Here is a 20,635-nt window from a genome sequence, read left to right as displayed (position 1 = left end):
ACTCCACCACCACTCCACCACTCCACCACTCACCACTCCACCACTCCACCCACTCCACCACACCACACCCACTCCACCACTCCACCACACACCCACCCAACTCCATCACAACTCCACCACTCCACCACTTCACCACTCCACCACTCCACCACACTTCACCCCACTCCACCACTCCACCCACACACACCACACCACCCACACTCCACACTCCACACTCCATCACCCACCACACACCCACCCACCTCCTCCACTCCACACTCCACCACTCCACCACTTCCACCCACTCCACCCCACTCCATCCTCCCACCACTCCAACCACCACTTTCACCACTCCACCACTCCACCACTTCTCACCACTTCACCACTCTCCACCACTCCACCACACACCACTCCACACCCAACTCCAATCACCCCACCACCACACACCCACTCACACCACTCCACCACTCCATCACTCCACCACTCCACCACTCCACCACTCCACCACACCACACCACCACCACTCCACCACACACCCACACACCCACTCACACTCCACACCACACCCCCACTCCACCACCACACCACACACCCACCACACACTCCACCACTCCACCACTCCACCACCAACCCCCACACCCCCACTCCACCACTCCACACTCCACCACTCCCACACACAACCACACTCCACCACTCCACCACACCCCCACTCCACCCCACCCCACTCCACCACTCCACCACACACCCACTCCACCACTCACCACACCCCACCACCACTCCCACTCCACACACCCACCCACTCCACCACCACACCACCCACTCCACCACTCCACACCCCACTCACCACTCCCACCCCTCCCTACCCACCACTCCACCACACCCCCACTCCACCACTCCACCACTCACACCAACACAACTCCACACACACCCACTCCACCACACACTCACTCCACCACACCACCACACTCCACCACTCCACCACTCCAACCCACACACCCACACTCACTCACTCACACCACTCCACCACCTCTACCACCACACCCACCCACCACCACCACCACCACACACCCACTCACCACTCCATCACTTCACCACTCCACCACACACCCACTCCACCATTCCCACCACTCCATCACTTCACTCACTCCACCACACCACACACCCACACTCCACCCACTCCACCACTCCATCACTTCACCACTCCACCCTCCACCACACACCCACTTCACCACACACCCACTCCACACTCTCCACCACTCCACCACACACACCACCCACACACACACCCACTCCACCACACCACCCACTCCACCACTCCATCACTCCACCCACTCCACCACCCACCCACTTCACCACACACCCACTCCACCACTCCACACCACACACCACTCCACACTTCACCACTCCACCACACCCACTCCATCACTCCACATCACTCCATCCACTCCACCACACACCCACCCACCATCACTCCACCACTCCACCACACCCCCCACTCCACCACTTCACCACTCCACCACTCCACCACTCCACCACTCCATCACTCCACCACGCACCCACTCCACCACTCCACCACTCCACCCCCACCACCCCTCCCCCACTCCACCACACCACCACACACACCACTCCACCATCACTCCACCACTCCACCACTCCACCACACCCCCACCACTCCACCACTCCATCACTCCACCACTCCACCACTCCACCACTCCACCACTCCACCCACTCCACCACTCCACCACACACCCACTCCACCACTCCATCCATCACTCCATCACTCCACTCCACCACTTCACCACTCCACCACCACTTCACCACTTCACCACACTCCACCACTCCACCACACACCCACTCCACCACCACCACTCCACCACTCCACCACTCCACCACACACCCACTCCATCACGCCATCACTCCACCACTCACACCACCACCACACCCACCACCACCACTCCAACCACACCATCACTCAACACTCCACCCACTCCACCACACACACACTCCACCACTCCACCACTCCACCACTCCACCCCTCACTCCACCACTCCACCACTCCACCACTCCACCACTCCCCCACACCACCACTCCACCACTCCACCACGCCACCACTCAACCCCACTCCACCACACACCCACTCCACCACTCCACCACTCCACCACACCACCACTCCACCATCACTCCACCACCCCACCACTCCACCACCCCACCACACCACCACCCCACCACCCCACCACCCCACCACTCCACCACACACCCACTCCACCACTCCACCACTCCACCACACACACCCACTCCATCACTCCACCACTCCACTCACTCCACCACACACACCACTCCACACTCCACTCCACTCCACCACACCTCCACCACACACCCCACTCCACCACTCCCACCACTCCACCACACACCCACTCCACCACTCCCACTCCACCACTCCATCACCCACCACACACACCCACTCCACCACTCCACCACACCACCACTCTCCACACTCCACACACCCACTCCCACACACACACCACTCCACCACTCCACCACTCCACCACTCCACCACTCCCCCCACTCCACCACTCCACCACTCCACCACCACCACTCCACTCACTCCACCACTCCACCACTCCACCACTCCACCACACACCCACTCCATCACTCCACCACTCCACCACTCTACCACACCCCCACTCCACCACTCCCCCACTCCACCACACCACCACTCCACCACTTCACCACTCCACCACTCCACCACTCCACCACTCCACCACTCCACCACTCCACCACACACCCACTCCATCACTCCACCACTCCACCACTTCACCACTCCACCACACACCCACTCCACCACTCCACCACTCCATCCACTTCACCACCACTCCACCACACACCCACTCCACCTCCACACACACCCCACTCCACCACTCCACCACTCCACCACTCTACCACACCCCCACTCCACCACGCCACCACTCCCCCACTCCACCACCTCTCCACTCCACTGCTCCACCACTCCGCCACACCACCACCCTACCCACTCCACCACTCCATCACTCCACCACTCCACCACACACCCACTCCACCACTCCACCACACCACCACACTCCACCACACACCCACTCCACCATTCCACCACTCCACCACTCACCCACCACTCCACCACTACACCACCCACCCACACAACCACACCCCCACACACCCACTCCACACCACACCACCCACACACCCACACTCCATCACTCCACCACACACCCCACTCCACCACACACCCCACTCCACCACCCACCACACACCACTCCACCACTCCACCACTCCACCACTCCACCACTCCACCACTCCACCACTCCACCACTCCATCACTCCACCACTCCACCACTCCACCACCCACTCCACCACTCCACCACTCCATCCATCCGCACTGCTACCCTCAAGGATGCTAGGGACCTGAACCCCTTAGTCCCTCTGCACATCAATGCTGCCAAAGGTCATGTCATGAACCCTACATCTCCCCCTACATTTGTCATCCCACTGTGCAACACCTCGCACTTGCTCAGATTAAACTCCATCTGCCATTTCTCTGTCCATTTCTTTAGTCAGAGGGTGGTGAATCTGCAGAATTCTTTGCCACAGACTGCTGTGGAGCCCAAGTCAGTGGATATTTTTAAGGCAGAGATAGATAGATTCTTGTTCAAGAAGGAACTGCAGATGCTGGAAAATCGAAGGTACACAAAAATGCTGGAGAAATTCAGTGGGTGCAGCAGCATCTATGGAGCGAAGGAAATAGGCAACGTTTCGGGCCGAAACGTCTGAAGAAGGGTTTTGGCCCGGAACGTTACCTATTTCCTTCGCTCCATAGATGCTGCTGCACCTGCCGAGTTTCTCCAGCATTTTTGTGTACCTTAGATAGATTCTTGATTAGTACATGTGTCAGGGGTTATGGGGAGAAGGCAGGAGAATCGGGTTTGGAGGTAGAGTTAGATCAGCCATGAATGAATGGCGTAGTAGACTTGATGGGCCGATGGGCTTAATTCTGCTCCTATCACTTATGACCTTAAGTCTACTCCGCCATTTTATCATGGCTGATCTATCTTTCCCTCACCTTTCCCAGACAACCGTATAGTCTGGGACATCTTGGTGCCCCTCGGTGGGGTGTCAGGGACCGAATCTAGATCATAGTCATGATAATATGTAGTCATCTCCTCCCCCTCCCCAACCCCGATCCTCTATGTCTTTGAGTAAGCAGCAACATGGGTGGGTTGCAAACTCATTTGCCTCCAACTGTGCTAGCAATTCGCTGCAATTATCAACATCAGAAATAGGAGCTAGTCAAATTGAATTGAAATTATTAAACTACAAGTTCCAACAGCAGGTTTCTTACAAAAAAAAGATATATTGGTTTAGATAATGGTGAGATTTTCTGGAACTTCTTATTCAGTGTTGGAATGACTAGAAATCTTGGACCCTGTACATGCTCATTGGAAGGTTATTTTCATGTTTCTTTGTGGCTTAAAGGAGACCATTTGGCCAATTGAGTCCATGGTTTCTTTATTGCCATGTGTGCCAGAGTACAGTGAAATACATTTATTGCAGGCGGCACGGTGGCGCAGCGGTAGAGTTGCTGCCTTGCAGCAGCAGAGGCCCGGGTTCCACCCTGACTACAGGTGCTGCCTGTGCGGAGTTTGCACATTCTCCCCGTGACCGCGTGGGTTTTCTAATACTCCCACACTCCAAATATGTACAAGTCTTTAGGTTACCTGGAATGAATGTTGCCTGGGTTTCAGCAACTAAGTTACAGAGAAAGGTTGAACAAGTTAGGGCTTTATTCTTTGGAGCACAGAAGGTTAAGGGGGGACTTGATAGAGGTCTTTAAAATGATGAGAGGGATAGACAGAGTTGACGTGGATAAGCTTTTCCCACTGAGAGTAGGGAAGATTCAAACAAGGGGACATGACGAGAATTAAGGGACAGAAGTTTAGGGGTAACATGAGGGGGAACTTCTTCACTCAGAGAGTGGTGGCTGAGTGGAATGAGCTTCCAGTGAAGGTGGTGGAGGCAGGTTCGTTTTTATCATTTAAAAATAAATTGGATAGTTATATGGACAGGAAAGGTATGGAGGGTTATGGTCTGAATGCAGGTATATGGGACTAGGGGAGAATACGTGTTCGGCACGGACTAGAAGGGTCGAGGTGGCCTGTTTCCGTGCTGTAATTGTTATATGGTTATATGGTTAATTGGCTTGGTATAAATGTAAATTGTGTGGGATAGTGTTAATGTGCAGGGATCACTGGTCAGCGCGGACTCGGTGGGCCGAAGGGCCTGTTTCCACGCTGTATCTCTAAACTAAACTAAACATTCCGATCAGTAAAACTATTCCCATACATTTATAAGCACAATCCCCTGGTCAGTCCAGTATGCACAGAACCGCCCACTGAGTCCATATGCACAAGATGTGATTTTCCGATCCCAGCTGCAACTGGCCACAAACCCTTTTACAGTCATCGCTTCCCGCAAACCGATGTCCCTCTCCACACCCGGCCCTCTCCAGCCCTTGTTCCCTGGGATGGGGGGGGGGGAGGGGGCTCGGAAGGTAAAACCTATCTGTTTAGTTTAGTTTTAATTTAGAGATACAGCATGGAAATCGGCCCATTCGGCCCAGCGAGCCGCACCGACCAGCGATCCCCGCACGTTAAAGGGCCTGTCCCACTTACGCAACTTTTTCAGCGACTGCCGGCACCCGTCATAGGTCATTGCAGGGCGCCGAAAATGTTCAACATTTTGAAAATCCAACGGCGACCAGAACAAGGTACGACTCTTTGGGCGACTACTCACGATTGTACAGGTTTCACCCCGCCACATGTCGCCAGGGTGTCGCCTGTATGGCCGCGAGTCGTCTCCTCAGTCGCCCAAAGAGTCGTAGCGTCTTTCTGGTCACCGCTGGATTTTCAACATGTTGACAATTTTCCGCAACCTACAACGACCTATGACGGGTACCGGAAGTCGCCGAAAAAGTCGCGTAAGTGGGACTGGCCCACGACACTACCCTTACACACAATAGGGACAATTTTGCATTCATATCAAACCAATTAATCTACAAACCTGTGCCGTCTTTGGAATATGGAAGGAGAACATGCAAACTCACTACAGGCAGCACCCACAGTCAGGATCAAACCCAGATCTCCGGCGCTGTATAGGCAGCAACACGACTGCTGTGCCACTGTGCCGCCCTTTCGGATCATCCCACCAATCTCATTAGTCAATTAGTTTTTGCTTGCCTAAACCCTCTCTCACATGCTCTCTCCCTTCAGTCTTCCTCATTTCACCCACCACCCAGCTATAGGAGAGATAGTTTACAATGGTCGATTAACCTGCCAACCTGTATGCCGTTGTGGCTGCAGCCACTGGTTGAATACCTAAAGGGGCTGCTTCTTGCATTCTGGCTGCTCCTTTCACCCACCATCCTCATCTTTGGACACCCTGTGCGTAGGGGAGAGGGTAGGGCTGAAGATGTCCTGGTTGGGTTGTTCCTGGGCCTGGCCAAGCTGGCCATCCGCGAGTCACGGCCCCAGACGGTGGAGGGCTCTACCCGGGCCAGCTGTCTGCCCCTTTTCCGGGGTTACGTCCGTGCCCGGGTGGGGTTAGAAAGGGAATACGCCCTGTCTACGGGCACCCTAGAGGAGTTCCAGGACCGCTGGGCTCCGCAGGGTGTTGAATGCATCCTTGACAAGGAGTGTAAGATAGCTGTATAGTAGTTTATTAAAGATATTTATTTGTATTGTATTATGGTGGTGGGTTCTGGTTTGTTTTATTGTAGTGTAATATTATTTTTTAAATAATTGAATACATTTTTTGAATTAAAAAAAAAACTGTATGTTGTTGTGATGTTGGAGGAAACCAGAGCACCCTGGCCAATCCCCACACAAACAGGAGTGGGGGCTTCAGGATGGAACCTGGACCACTGGTGCGATGGGGCAGTAGCTCTGCCTGATACAGCACTGACAGATCCTGACGGCTGAATCCATCAACAATGGAATCCACATGCAGGCTCTTGCTGAGATTTCTCACCGTTGAGCTGATGTTCCTGGCCTAGCATATGATGAGCGTTTGACAGCACTGAGCCAGTACTCGCTGGAGTTTACAAGGTTGAGGAGGGACCTCATTGAAACTTACAGAATAATGAAAGGCATAGATAGAGTGGATGAGGAAAGGGTGTTTCCGCTGGTGGGAGAGTCTAGGACCAGAGGTCACAGCCTCAGAATTAAAGGGCGCTCTTTTAGAAAAGAGGTGAGGAGAAATGTCATTAGTCAGAGGGTAGTTAATCTGTGGAACTCATAGAAACATAAAACATAGAAATTAGGTGCAGGGGTAGGCCATTCGGCCCTTCGAGCCTGCACCTTTTTCTCTCTTGTTCTTTTTCTTTTCCTTTCCTTTATTTCTAAGCTAAAAAGTTAAAATTGAAGCTGTACAATAACTGTATAATTTTATATGCCTTTTGTTCTACTCTTGTACATTTGCTTTAATAAATAAAATTTTAAAATTAAAAATTTAAAAAGGAATCGAATATTTAAGGCACAATTTCAAAATTTGCTAATGTTGCAAAACTAGGAGGTTGTTGCAGCACCAAACAAATAAACAGTTGCTTTATTCAGACATAATAGGTCCTCTAACATATTGTTATTGCTGCTGCAGCTGCGCAAGGGTGTTGGCTTGAGCTCAGCTACCTGTCGACTCATGATCTCCAGGTGAGATCTGCTTAAGTACTAGGACACTCCCCTTAACCAATTACGTCACGTGACAGTCCTGGTAACCACTGAAGAGGGTTCGACCATAAGTGGTCTAACCATCAGGTGACGCCACAAGGTCTTGCTGATTATGAGGAGGATGGTAAATGATCTTAAGGAGATAAGAGAGATGCCAGTGGAATGGTTAGATGGCTACTGAAATTGAATACTGAGAAAGGCAAGTTCCTAACCATCTAGTTACGAAGGACAAGAAGAGGCAATGTAAATTGTAGGATGTAAGATTATAAAAGAGGGGAACAAAAAGAGAGATCTTCAGATCTTGAGAAGGTCGTTAAGAAGAAAATGGAGCCTTGACCTTCATAAATATAGGCACCAAGTACAAGAACAAGCCAGGATGAACCTGAACAAGACTGATCTGGTCACAACTGAAGTATTGTGTCCAGTTCTGGGTCAGGAAATCTGCAGGAAGGAACTGTAGATGCTGGTTTAAACCGAAGATAGACACAAGAAGCTGGAGTAACTCAGGAGGGACAGGCAGCATTTCTGGAGAGAAGGAATGGGCGACATTTCGGGTCGAGACCCTTCTTCAGACGTGCGACAACTTGCAAGAAATTAACCAAAAATTATTTTGGGGATAAGAGGTTTTGTTACGCGGATAAAGTGGAGACACTGAAGTTGTTAACCTTAGAAAAAAGAACGGCACTGGGAAACTAATAGACTTATTTAAGATCATCAAAGGTACATAAAAAGTAGGGAGGTCAAGAACCGTGGGACATAGAACCAAAATGATTGACAGAAGAACCAATAGTGACTCTTAGTTTAGAGATACAGCACGGAAACGGGCTCTTCGGCCCACCGAGTCCACACCGACCAGCGACCCCCCGCACACTAGCACTATCCTACACAGTTTAGGGACAATTTATAAATTTAACAAGCCAGTTAGCCTACAAACCTGTACGTCTTTGGAGTGTGGGAGGAAACCGGAGCACCCGACGAGAACCCACGCAGGTCATAGAAACATAGAAACATAGACAATAGGTGCAGGAGTAGGCCATTCGGCCCTTCGATCCTGCACCGCCATTCAATATGATCATGGCTGATCATCCAACTCAGTATCCCGTACCTGCCTTCTCTCCATACCCTCTAATCCCTTTAGCCACAAGGGCCGCATCTAACTCCCTCTTAAATATAGCCAATGAACTGGCCTCAACTACCTTCTGTGGCAGAGAATTCCACAGATTCACCACTCTCTGTGTGAAAAATGTTTTCCTCATCTCGGTCCTAAAATGTTTCCCCCTTATCCTTAAACTGTGACCCCTTGTTCTGGGGAGAACATACAAACTGCGTACAGACAGCACCTGTAGTCAGGATCGAACCAGAGTCTCTGGTGCTGTAGGACAGCAACTCTAACGCTGCGCCACCGTGCCGCTCCTTCTGTTATTTTTTTTCATACAGTGAGGGTTAATGTCCAGAGTGTATCGACAGAGTATTGTAGACAAGAGCGAGAGAGAGAGAGGGACTCATACAGCATGAAAAGATGCCCATCGGCCCAACTCGTGTATGCTAACTACACTGCCCATGTTAAGGTAGTCCCATTTGCCTGTATTTGGCACATATCCCTCTAAACCTCCCCCTGCATCTACCCCATGCAAGATGCAGTCTTTCACCCAGAGCAGCGGAATCAAGAACCAGAGGACATAAGTTTATGGTGAGAGGGGAAAGATTTGGGACTGAAAGGAGAGGGGGAAGGAGAAAGGGACTGACATGTGATGAAAGAATGGGTCGACTGGGCTTGCATTTGCTGGAATTTAGAAGGATGAGAGGATATCTAAACTTGACTTGACTTACTACTTGATATAGAAACATATAACATTCTTAGAGGATTGGACAGAGTAGATGCAAGAAAAATTTTCCAATGTTGGGAGAGTCCAGAACCAGTTTAAGAATAAGGGGTAGGCCATTTCGGATTGAGATGAGGAAAAACGTTTTCACCCAGAGAGTTGTGAATCTGTGGAATTCTCTGCCACGGAAGGCTGTGGAGGCCAATTCACTGGATGTTTTCAAGAGAGAGTTAGATTTAGCTCTTGGGGCCAAGGGAATCATGCGATATGGGGAAAAAGCAGGAACGGGGTACTGATTTTGGATGATAAGCCATGATAATTTTGAATGGTGGTGCTGGCTCGAAAGGCCGAATGGCCTACTCCTGCACCTATTTTCTATGTTTAATAAGATATCGAGGGGCAATTTTTTTTCACACAGAGTATAGTGGGTATATGGAGTTGAGGCAGGTATTATAACAACATTTAAAAGACATTTGAACAGGTACATGGATAGGAAAGATTTGGAGTGATATGGGCTAAACACAGACAAATGGGAATTGCTTAGATGTGGCATATTGGATGGCATGGGTAAGTTGGTTGAAGGGTCAGTTTCTGTGCTAGATGACTCTTTGACTTTCAGAACACTTCCCCAGCATCCTGCACTCCAAGGAAAAAGTTCTAGTCTGCCCAATCTCTCCCTACAGCCCAGGTTCCCAAGTCTTGACAACATCCTTGTCAATCTTCTGAGTACCCATTCCAGCTTAATGGCATTTTTCCCACAGCAGGGTGATCAAAACGGAACACAATACTCCAAGTGCGGCCTCACTAGCATCCTGTGCAACTGTAACGTAAATGCCCATATGTACCCATACTATACTGTGCTCTGACGGATGAAAGCCAGAGTGTCAAAGGTTGTCTTCACCACATTATCCAATGTGACTTCAGGGACCTGTGACCCTGATGCAAGATCCCTCTGCTCCACAACACTCTTCTGAGCTCCTCCCATTCAACGTGCAGGTCCTGCCCTTGGTTTAACTTCCCAAAATGCAACATCCCGCACTTATCTGAATTAAACTCCAGTTATATTGGAAAATTCAATTATATCATCCAAAAGGGAACTCGTTAAGTAGATGAAAGAAAAGTACGTGCAGGAGTGTAACGTGTAGGCAGAGGAGATTAGTTTATATTGGCATCATATTAGACATGGAAATTGTAGGCCAAAAGGCCTGTTCCTGTGCTGTATTATTCTTTGCTCTATATAATATGGAGAGAAGATGGGGAAATTAGACTGTTTAGTGATACAGCACGGAACCAGGCCCTTCGGCCCACCGATTCCGCAGCGAACAGCGATCCCCGCACATTAACACTATCCTACATACACCAAGGACAATTTACAATTATATACAAAGCCAATCAACCTACAAACCTGCACGTCTTTGGAGTGTTGGAGGAAACCGAAGATCTCAGAGAAAACCCATGCAGTCACGGGGAGAATGTACAAACACCGTATAGATAGCACCCGTAGTCGGGATCGAACCCGGGTCTCTGGGGTTGAGAGCTCTGTCAGGCAGCAACTCTACCGCTGCGCCATCATGGAAATTGATGCGCTGCTGCGCGGAAATTGATACGCTGCGCTACCGCTGCGCCATCATGCCACCCCTTGGCACTGGTTGAAGTCCTCTTGCAGTTTAATGTGGATAAATGTGAGGTTATCCATTTTGGTGGCAAAAACGGGAAAGCAGATTATTATCTAAATGGTGGCCGATTGGGAAAGGGGGAGATGCAGCGAGACCTGGGTGTCATGGTACACCAGTCATTGAAGGTAGGCATGCAGGTGCAGCAGGCAGTAAAGAAAGCGAATGGCATGTTGGCTTTCATAGCAAGAGGATTTGAGTATAGGAGCAGGGAGGTTCTACTGCAGTTGTATAGGGTCTTGGTGAGACCACACCTGGAGTATTGCGTGCAGTTTTGGTCTCCAAATCTGAGGAAGGACATTATTGCCATAGAGGGAGTGCAGAGAAGGTTCACCAGACTGATTCCTGGGATGTCAGGACTGTCTTATGAAGAAAGACTGGATAGACTTGGTTTGTACTCTCTGGAATTTAGGAGATTGAGAGGGGATCTTATAGAAACTTACAAAATTCTTAAGGGGTTGGACAGGCTAGATGCAGGAAGAATGTTCCCGATGTTGGGGGAGTCCAGGACAAGGGGTCACAGCTTAAGGATAAGGGGGAAATCCTTTAAAACCGAGATGAGGAGAACTTTTTTCACACAGAGAGTGGTGAATCTCTGGAACTCTCTGCCACAGAGGGTAGTTGAGGCCAGTTCATTGGCTATATTTAAGAGGGAGTTAGATGTGGCCCTTGTGGCCAAGGGGATCAGGGGGTATGGAGAGAAGGCAGGTACGGGATACTGAGTTGGATGATCAGCCATGATCATATTAAATGGCGGTGCAGGCTCAAAGGGCCGAATGGCCTACTCCTGCACCTAATTTCATGTTTCTATGTTTCTATGCATGGAATTGCCAGATTCCGTTAATCATGTAACCTGTCATGTATTGTCATGCAATAATCATGTGTTGTCTTTCTGCTGACTGGATAGCACGCAGCAGCTTTTCAATGTACCTCGGTACACGGGACAATAAACTGAACTGGACTAAGGTTTATTGGCCTTTTTCCCTGATGTAACCGTTCTGTGGTTCAGAGGGTGGTGAATCTGTGGAATTCATTGCCACAGAAGGCCGTGGCAGCCAAGTCAATGGAAATTAAATTAATGCAGAGATTGATAGAGTTTTGAATAGTAAAGGGCTTGTCCCACGAGCATGCGACTGCATGCGGCGAGCGCGACCAAACCAGAAGCGGGGGCCACGCGGAGGTTGAGTGATCCCGTACGAGTTGACGTGAAGTTTGAGCGAAGTCCACGGGAAGTTCGCGAAAGGCGTACACCACTAAGACGCTGCGTACGGCATCGAGACGGTTCGTACGGCGTCGAGGTGGTGCGTACGGTCTCAAAGCAGCTGCGTGCCGGCAAGCCGTTGCCGTGCGGAATTTTTGAACAATGTCAGTTTATCGGAGCCCCGCGCGATGTCGGGACCAGCTCCGCACAACTCCATACGGCTCCGGCGATCGAAGTGGGACTGGCCCTGCGAGGCCGTACGGCTCAAGCAACCACGTTAGGTCGCGCTTGCCGCATGCAGTCGCATGCTCGTGAGACGGGCCCTTTAGGGTGTCAAAGGTTACAAAGAAACGGCAAGAGTGTGGGGTTGAGAGGGAAAGATAGATCAGCCATGATTTAATGGCAGAGTAGACTTGATGGACCGAATGGCCTAATTCTGCTGCTTTACCTTATGATCTTATGAAAGTTTAATGGACGGTTGTCTTATTTGTATAAGGTGAAGATGGATTCGTATTTTTAAAGAGATTTTCTTTTCAATTAATGCGTTAATTATTTATAATTGTTAATTAACAATTTTGTATCAAAAATGTGCTTGTCTCACCACCTCTTTAGTAGCACATCATAATTCCACTTTAGGGACATTAAGTGTTCATGTCACTGTACAAAGCCTAATTTCAAGTCATAATTACAAAAACAACTCGTTGAGTCCTCTTTACATTTATTGTCCTTGGAGAGTCTTGTCATTAAAGCTGAGCTTTGACCATACTCTTGTAAGTCAAGTTCTCAATTATTTACAGTTTTGTCCATTAAAACACAATGGTAGGAACACTTGGCATTGTACGGAGCTAATGGCATCGCGTTTCAGCTTGCATTTTTAAACAAGTGTCCACATAGTAAAACAGAGGCAGCAATGAGGGTGAGAAAATAATTTGGGAACCATCAAAGACATCTCATAGATACAGAGAAACAGAGAAACATAGACAATAGGTGCAGGAGTAGGCCATTCGGCCCTTCGAGCCAGCACCGCCATTCAACATGATCATGGCTAATCATCCAAAATCAGTACCTCGTTCCTGCTTTCTCTTGATTTCTATCCCTTGATTCCATTAGACCAAAGAGCTGTATCTAATTCTCTCTTGAAAACAATAGGCCATCCAGTGAATTGGCCTCCACTGCCTTCTGTGGCAGAGAATTCCACAGATTCACAACTCTCTGGGTGAAAAAGTTTTTCCACATCTCAGTCCTAAATGGCTTACCTTATCTTAAACTGTGAACCCTGGTTCTGGACTCCCCCATTCTCCCTCTAAACACTATTCCAGAATAGTGAAAGGCTTGGATGGAGTGCATGCGGATGTTTCCACAAGTGGGTGAGTCTAGGACTAGAGGTCATAGCCTCAGAATTAATGGATGTTCCTTTAAGAAGGAGATGATGAGGAATTTATTTCGTCAGAGGCAGAGGTAGATAGATTCTTGATTAGTGCGGGTCTCAGGTGTTATGGGGAGAAGGCAGGAGAATGGGGTCAGGTGGGAGAGATAGATCAGCCATGATTGAATGGCGGAGTAGATGTGATGGGCCGAATGGCTTGATTCTGCTTCTATCACTTATGATCTTATGATAAACCCATCCCTGATAGAATGAACACGCTACAAAATATAAACTGGTTTTTAAACTATACATTTTTTTGTTCTTCGGCACCAACCAGATTGTTATTTGCTAATTATTAGATGTAATTATTGAAGTATAATAGACATAGAAAACATAGAAAATAGGCTCAGGAGTAGGCCATTTGGCCCTTCGAGCCTGCACCGCCATTCAATATGATCATGGCTGATCATCCAACTCAGTATCCTGTACCTGCCTTCTCTCCATACCCCCTGATCCTTTTAGCCACAAGGGCCACATCTAACTCCCTCTTAAATATAGCCAATTAACTGGCCTCAACTACCTTCTGTGGCAGAGAATTCCACAGATTCACCACTCTCTGTGTGAAAAATGTTTTTCTCATCTCAGTCCTAAATGACTTCCCCCTTATCCTTAAACTGTGACCCCCTTGTTCTGGACTTTCCCAACATCGGAAACAATTTTCCTGCATCTAGCCTGTCCAACCCCTTAAGAATTTTGTAAGTTTCTATAAGATCCCCCCCTCAATCTTCTAAATTCTAGCGAGTACAAGTTTAGTTTTGCCTTTCCCAGCTATTTGATTTTCCTCATCCTTTATTGACCATTAGCCTAGCTTCATTTTCTTTTGGGTGATTTATGCCCCTGCACAACATCATGGGTTCCTCTGGATGCTCCAGCTTTATCCGGCATCCCAAAGACATGCGGGTTTGTAGGTAATTACCATTCGTGAAATTGCCCCTATTGTGCAGAGAGTAGGTGTGAAAATTGGATAACATAAAACTACTGTGAATGGATGATTGATTGTCGGCGTGGACTCATTGGGTCAAAGGGCCTGTTTCCGTGCTGCATCTTTCAAACAATTCAAGTAATTTTAAAATGGTTTATTCTCTAGGGCAGAATGCTAATCTAATTTTTTTTCTCACAACCTATCTATACCCCGAGTCCTCCCGTTTTACAGACATCACAATGAGCTTCCATGTGCTGATATGCAATTCATATGATGAAAGAATGGATCGACTGGGCTTGTAATCACTGGAATTTAGAAGGATGAGAGGGGATCTAATGCCCCTGTCCCACTTACGAAACCTGAACGGAAACTTCTGGAGACTTTGCGCCCGCCCAAGGTTTCCGTGCGGTTCCTGGAGGTTTTTGTCAATCTCCCTACCTGCTTCCACTACCTGCAACCTCCGGCAACCACCCGCAACCTCCGGGAACTGCACGGAAACCTTGGGTGGGGCGCAAAGTCTCCAGAGGTTTCCGTTCAGGTTTCCTAAGTGGGACAGGGACATTGTAGTAACATATAACATTCTTAAAGGATTGGGCAGACTAGATGCAGGAAAATAAGGGGACATGACATGAGAATTAAGGGACTGAAGTTTAGGGGTAACATGAGGGGGAACTTCTTTACTCAGAGAGTGGTGGCTGTGTGGAATGAGCTTCCAGTGAAGGTGGTGCGGGCAGGTTCGTTTTTATCATTTAAAAATAAATTGGATAGTTATATGGATGGGAAGGGAATGGAGGGTTATGGTCTGAGCGCAGGTATATGGGACTAGGGGAGATTATGTGTTCGGCACGGACTAGAAGGGTCGAGATGGCCTGTTTCCGTGCTGTAATTGTTATATGGTTATATGGTTAATATTCCCATTGTTGGGGGAGTCCATATTCTGGGGTCACAGTTCAAGAATAAGAGGTAAGCCATTTAGGACTGAGATGAGGATATTTTTCACCTAGAGAGTTGTGAATCTGTGGAATTCTCTTCCACAGAAGGCAGTGGAAGCCAATTCACTGGATGTATTCAAGAGAGATTTAGATATAACTCTTAGGGCTAACAGAATCAAAGGATACGGGGAGAAAGCAGTAACAGGGTACTGATTCTGGATGATCAGCAATGATCATATTGAATGGCGGTGCTGGCTCAAAGGGCTGAATGGCCTATTCGTGCAACCACTTCCTATGTTTCTATGTTTCATACCAACAGGGAGAAGTCTTTCAGCATTTATCAAATGTTAAACTGGAAGCACCACTTAGTTTAGTTTAGTTTTGAGATACAGTAGAGAAACAGGCCATTCGGCGCACCGAGTCCATGCCGGCCCATTGATCACCCGTTCACTCTAGATCCCACTTTCTCATCCATTCCCTACACATCAGGGGCAATCTGCAGAGGCCAATTAACCAACAAACCCGCACATCTTTGGGATGAGGGAGGCAATCGGAGCACACGGTCACAGGGAGGGCATGTGAACTCCACACAGACAGTACCCGAGGTCGGGATTGAACCCGTGTCTCTGGCACTGTGAGACAGCTGCTCCACTAACTGCGTCACTGTGCCGCCCTTGTGCTGAGCACTGATTAGTACAGGAGTTGAAGAAAGAGTGGAGTACTTGGCCTACAATCAAATTATAGGTGAACAACTCCTTCAGTCACTTTCGGTGGCGAACCAGCAAAATGTGTTCATGTAAATTTCCATTATTCTGTGCATGCAACAAAACTACAAACATGAGTATAAGGTGGAACTTTCTGCTTATCGCGAGATGTTATAACCAGTGGAATTCTTACACTGATATCAAAACCAGTCGATGGGGGGTTATGGGGCGTAGGCAGGAGAATGGGGTTAGGAGGGAGAGATAGATCAGTCATGATTGAATGGTGGAGTAGACTTGATGGGCTTGATGGGCTGAATGGCCTAATTCTACTCCTATTCCTTATTACCTTACCATATGACATTATAATGAGAATCACTGAATGAGTAAATGACAGAAAAAGATATGAAGCGTGAATTGTCACAATCAGGCTGACTGGAAGCATCTTATATGTTCATAAGTTATAACAGCAGAATTAGGCCATTCGGCATATCAAGTCTACTCCACCATTCAATCACGGCTGATCTATCTTTCCCTCCTAACCCCATTCTCCTGTCTTCTCCCCATAACCCCTGACACCCGTACTAATCAAGAATCTGTCTATCTCCGCCTTAAAAATATCCATTGGCCTCCACAGCCATCTGTGGCAATGAGTTCCACAGATTCTCATTTGAAACGTCTCGGAAATATCCTCCAGCTAAACCAATACAGATCTGGAAAAGATCCAGCATTATTATTCATTAAGTAGAAATTAACCAGTAAGTGTATGTCATGTTAGATAAAGCAAATCTCAGTCAAGCACAGTGCCAGCTCTCAGGAGATATAGGTCTTTGACCCAGTGAGAACTGGACCAGCCTTCCTCTGCAGTCCAAAGACAACACAAGAAACACCAGCATTCTCCATTTTCTTTCATCAATACTTTCAACAATGAAAATAGACGCAAAATGCTGGAGTAACTCAGCGGGACAGGCAGCATCTCTGGAGAGAAGGAATGGATGACGTTACGGCTCGAAACCCATCTTCAGACTCTTCTCCAGCTGTCAACTGCTCGAGATATCTGGCGCTCTTTATAGCAACTATTAGGTCACTCCCTCTTCTCTCCTCTCCCATCGGGCAAAAGATATAGAAGTGTGAAAGCGCACTCCTCCAGATTCATGGATGGTTTCTTCCCAGCTGTTATCAGGCAACTGAATCATCCTATCACTAGAGAGCCGTCCTGAACTACTATCTACCTCAATGGTGACCCTCGGACTATCTTTGATCGGATTTACTGGCTTTACCTTGCACTAAAAGTTATTCCCTTATCATGTATCTGTACACTGTGGACGGCTCAATTGTAATCATGTATTGTCTTTCCGCTGGCTGGTTAGCACGCAACAAAAACTTTTCACTGCACTTCGGTACACGTGACAATAAACAAAAACTGAAACTGCAGTAGTATCTCCATCGCACATTTGAGAGCTATCACTATTGATTTTACAAAAATTGGAAAATAATACAGATGGATAATTTCAAGAATATGTCCAATGCCTTGCACATCAAAAAACATCTTAAATTTTCTAGGCATCACAAAGCTCAGTGCAGTCTATGAATTAGTTTAGTTAAGTTGTGTTTAGAGATACGGAGAAACAGACCCTTCAGCCCACCGAGTCCGCACCGACCAGCAATACCTGCACACCAATACTATCCCACATACGCTCGGGACAATTTACAATTTTACCAAACCAATTGGCCTACAAACCTGTATGAATTTGGAGTGTGGGAGGAAACCGGAGCTCCCGGAGAAAACCCACGCTGGTCACGGGGAGGGCATACTCCGTATAGACAGCACCCGTGGTCAGGATCGAACCTGCGCCTCTGGCGCTGCAAGGCAGCAACTCTACCGCTGCGCCACCGTGCTGCCTTATTCTTTCCGAAGTTTTATCATTTTGCTTTGCAGGTGAAAACCCAACCTGTTTGCATAACGTTAGGTCTCGCAATATATAAATGCCCAGTTAATCACAATATTGATTGATACATGAATGTTGCCAATTTTATTAAATCAAAATTGAACAGAATTTACAAATGGCAGATGGCAGACTCGACCAGATTACTTGTGGAGTCGTAGAACACAGAGGCATGCCCATCCAAAGCAAGCGTTGTCTGCAAAGGGCGCGCAGCATCGTCAAGGACTGCTCTCACCCCAGCCACAGTCTCTTTACCCTCCTACCATCCGGGAGGCGCTACAGGTCTCTCCATTGCCGGACCAGTAGGTCCAGGAACAGCTTCTTCCCTGCGGCTGTTACATTACTTAACTCTGTACCTCGGTGACTGCCAGTCACCCAACCCCCCCCGGACACTCCCACTCCTTCCCCCAGAAAAATTGCACTACTACGACTGTATGTACGTCTATATATTTATTGCTCATTATTCTATGTTCGCTCTTCTGGGGAGATGCTAACTGCATTTCGTTGTCTCTGTACTGTACACTGCACAATGACAATAAAGATTGAATCTGAATCTGAATCTGATCAGGCCACCTGCTTCATGCTGGCCAGCGAGTCACCATCCATACTAATCCCGTTTTCCACAGATTGGCTAGAGTCTTTCATGCCATGGTGATTCAAATATTGAGCTAGAAAATCAAAAGTGTTGTAAATATCCCTGCCTCCACCACCATTTCAGGTAGACCATCTCAGATTCCAAAGTTGCAGAACATTCTCTCAAAATCTCCAATACCTCTTAGCCTAAACCTATGCACTATGGCACACATATATTCCAATACATTCTTATAGAGTCATTGAGTCACGCAGCTCAAGTTGGTCATGCCGACCAACATGTGCCATCTACCCTAGACTCACCTGCCTGCGTTTGACCCTTATCCCTCCAAACCTGTCCTATACAGTACCTGCCTAATTGTTTCCTCAACATTGTCTCAACCACCTCCTCTGGCAGCTCGTTCCATACACCCACAACCCTTTGTGTGAAAAGGTTGCCCCTCAGATTCCTATTAAATCCTTCCCCCTTCACCTTATACCTATGTCCCTGTGCTCAATTCCCCTACTGTGGGCAACAGGCTCTGTGCATCTACCCGATCTATTGCTCTCATGATTGTGTACACCTGTATAAGATCACCCTTCATTCTCCTGTGCTCCAAGGAATCGAGTCCGATCCTGCTCATCCTCCCTATGACTCAGGCCCTCGAGACCATGAAACATCCTCGTAAATCTCATCCCATTGTTACAGTGAAAAGTCGTACTGATGATTGACCAAGAATTGTATTCACAAACTGAATCCAATCTCCCTAGAATTGACCATTTCTTGAATTTTTCTAGTTGCTATTGGCTACCTTATGATAGATAGTCTTACCGTGAATAGTGGGGATAGAGGCGATGTGTGGCATGCTGCTTTCATATCCGTCTCTGTTCTCCGGAGATGATTTTGCCAGGGCCAGTGTCATACGGGACGAGCTCCACCAGTTCTCCCTCGCTGACTGCGAGCCTCCGAGGAAGTATCTGCCGGCCTCGCACCGCCCGCCCTCACAGGGAGACGCGTGTATATGCGTTTGCCTCTCCTCCACCGACCTGGAGTGCTCCAGTGCAAAGCCGTAGCACAGAGAGTTTCTGTCCGAGAACTGTCCGTAGGCGCAGGATATGATATTGTGCTGGGCTTGAGGCTGTTGTCCTTCTGTATGGTCCAGCAACTGGGGGGAGGCATTGTCCGTCAGTGGACTTCCACCCCACTGGCTCTCGTGGTCCGACTCGGATCTCTCTGTGTGGAATCCAGAGTACTACAAGCGAAGGGGAGGAAAAGAGAAAAGGTAAATCATCGGAAGGATCACAAATCTCGGCGTTATTTTCATTTAATAGAGTTAAGGGCCTGTGCCACGGGCATGCGACCTGCATGCGGCAAGCGCGACCTAAAGGGCCGGTCCCACCAGCATGCGGCAAGCGCGACCTAACGTGGTCGCTTGAGCCGTATGGCATGCGGCAAGCCCGACCAAACCAGAAGCGGGAGCCGCGCGGAGGTCGAGTGAGTGTCGTTGCCGCGCGGAATTTTTAAACACGGTCAGTTTTTCGGATCCCCGCGCAATGTCGGGACCAGCTCCGCACAACTCCATACGGCTCCGGCGATCGAAGTGGGACCGGCCTCGCGAGGCCGTACGGCTCAAGCGACCACGTTAGGGTCGCACATGCTGGTGGGATCGGCCCTTTAGGTCGCGCTTGCCGCATGCAGGTCGCATGCCGT

The 20,635-nt window shown here is 48.7% G+C and overlaps 1 protein-coding gene across 2 annotated transcripts in view; it reads right to left on the bottom strand.

Moving 5' to 3' along the window:
• The window catches only part of sim1a (SIM bHLH transcription factor 1a), a 92,441-nt gene that overhangs the window by 15,133 nt on the left and 56,673 nt on the right, over positions 1 to 20,635 (bottom strand). For both annotated transcript variants that reach the window (XM_055635018.1, XM_055635017.1), the window contains exon 11: positions 19,757 to 20,177. In XM_055635018.1, coding sequence (XP_055490993.1) covers positions 19,757 to 20,177 — 421 coding nt within the window. The remainder of the gene's footprint in view (positions 1 to 19,756; positions 20,178 to 20,635) is intronic.

This window comes from Leucoraja erinacea, chromosome 5 (genome assembly GCF_028641065.1).
Source record: "Leucoraja erinacea ecotype New England chromosome 5, Leri_hhj_1, whole genome shotgun sequence".
Lineage (NCBI taxonomy): Eukaryota > Metazoa > Chordata > Chondrichthyes > Rajiformes > Rajidae > Leucoraja > Leucoraja erinaceus.
The sequence above is the reverse complement of the archived record's forward strand: the minus strand, read 5'-3'. Positions and strand labels throughout refer to the sequence as shown.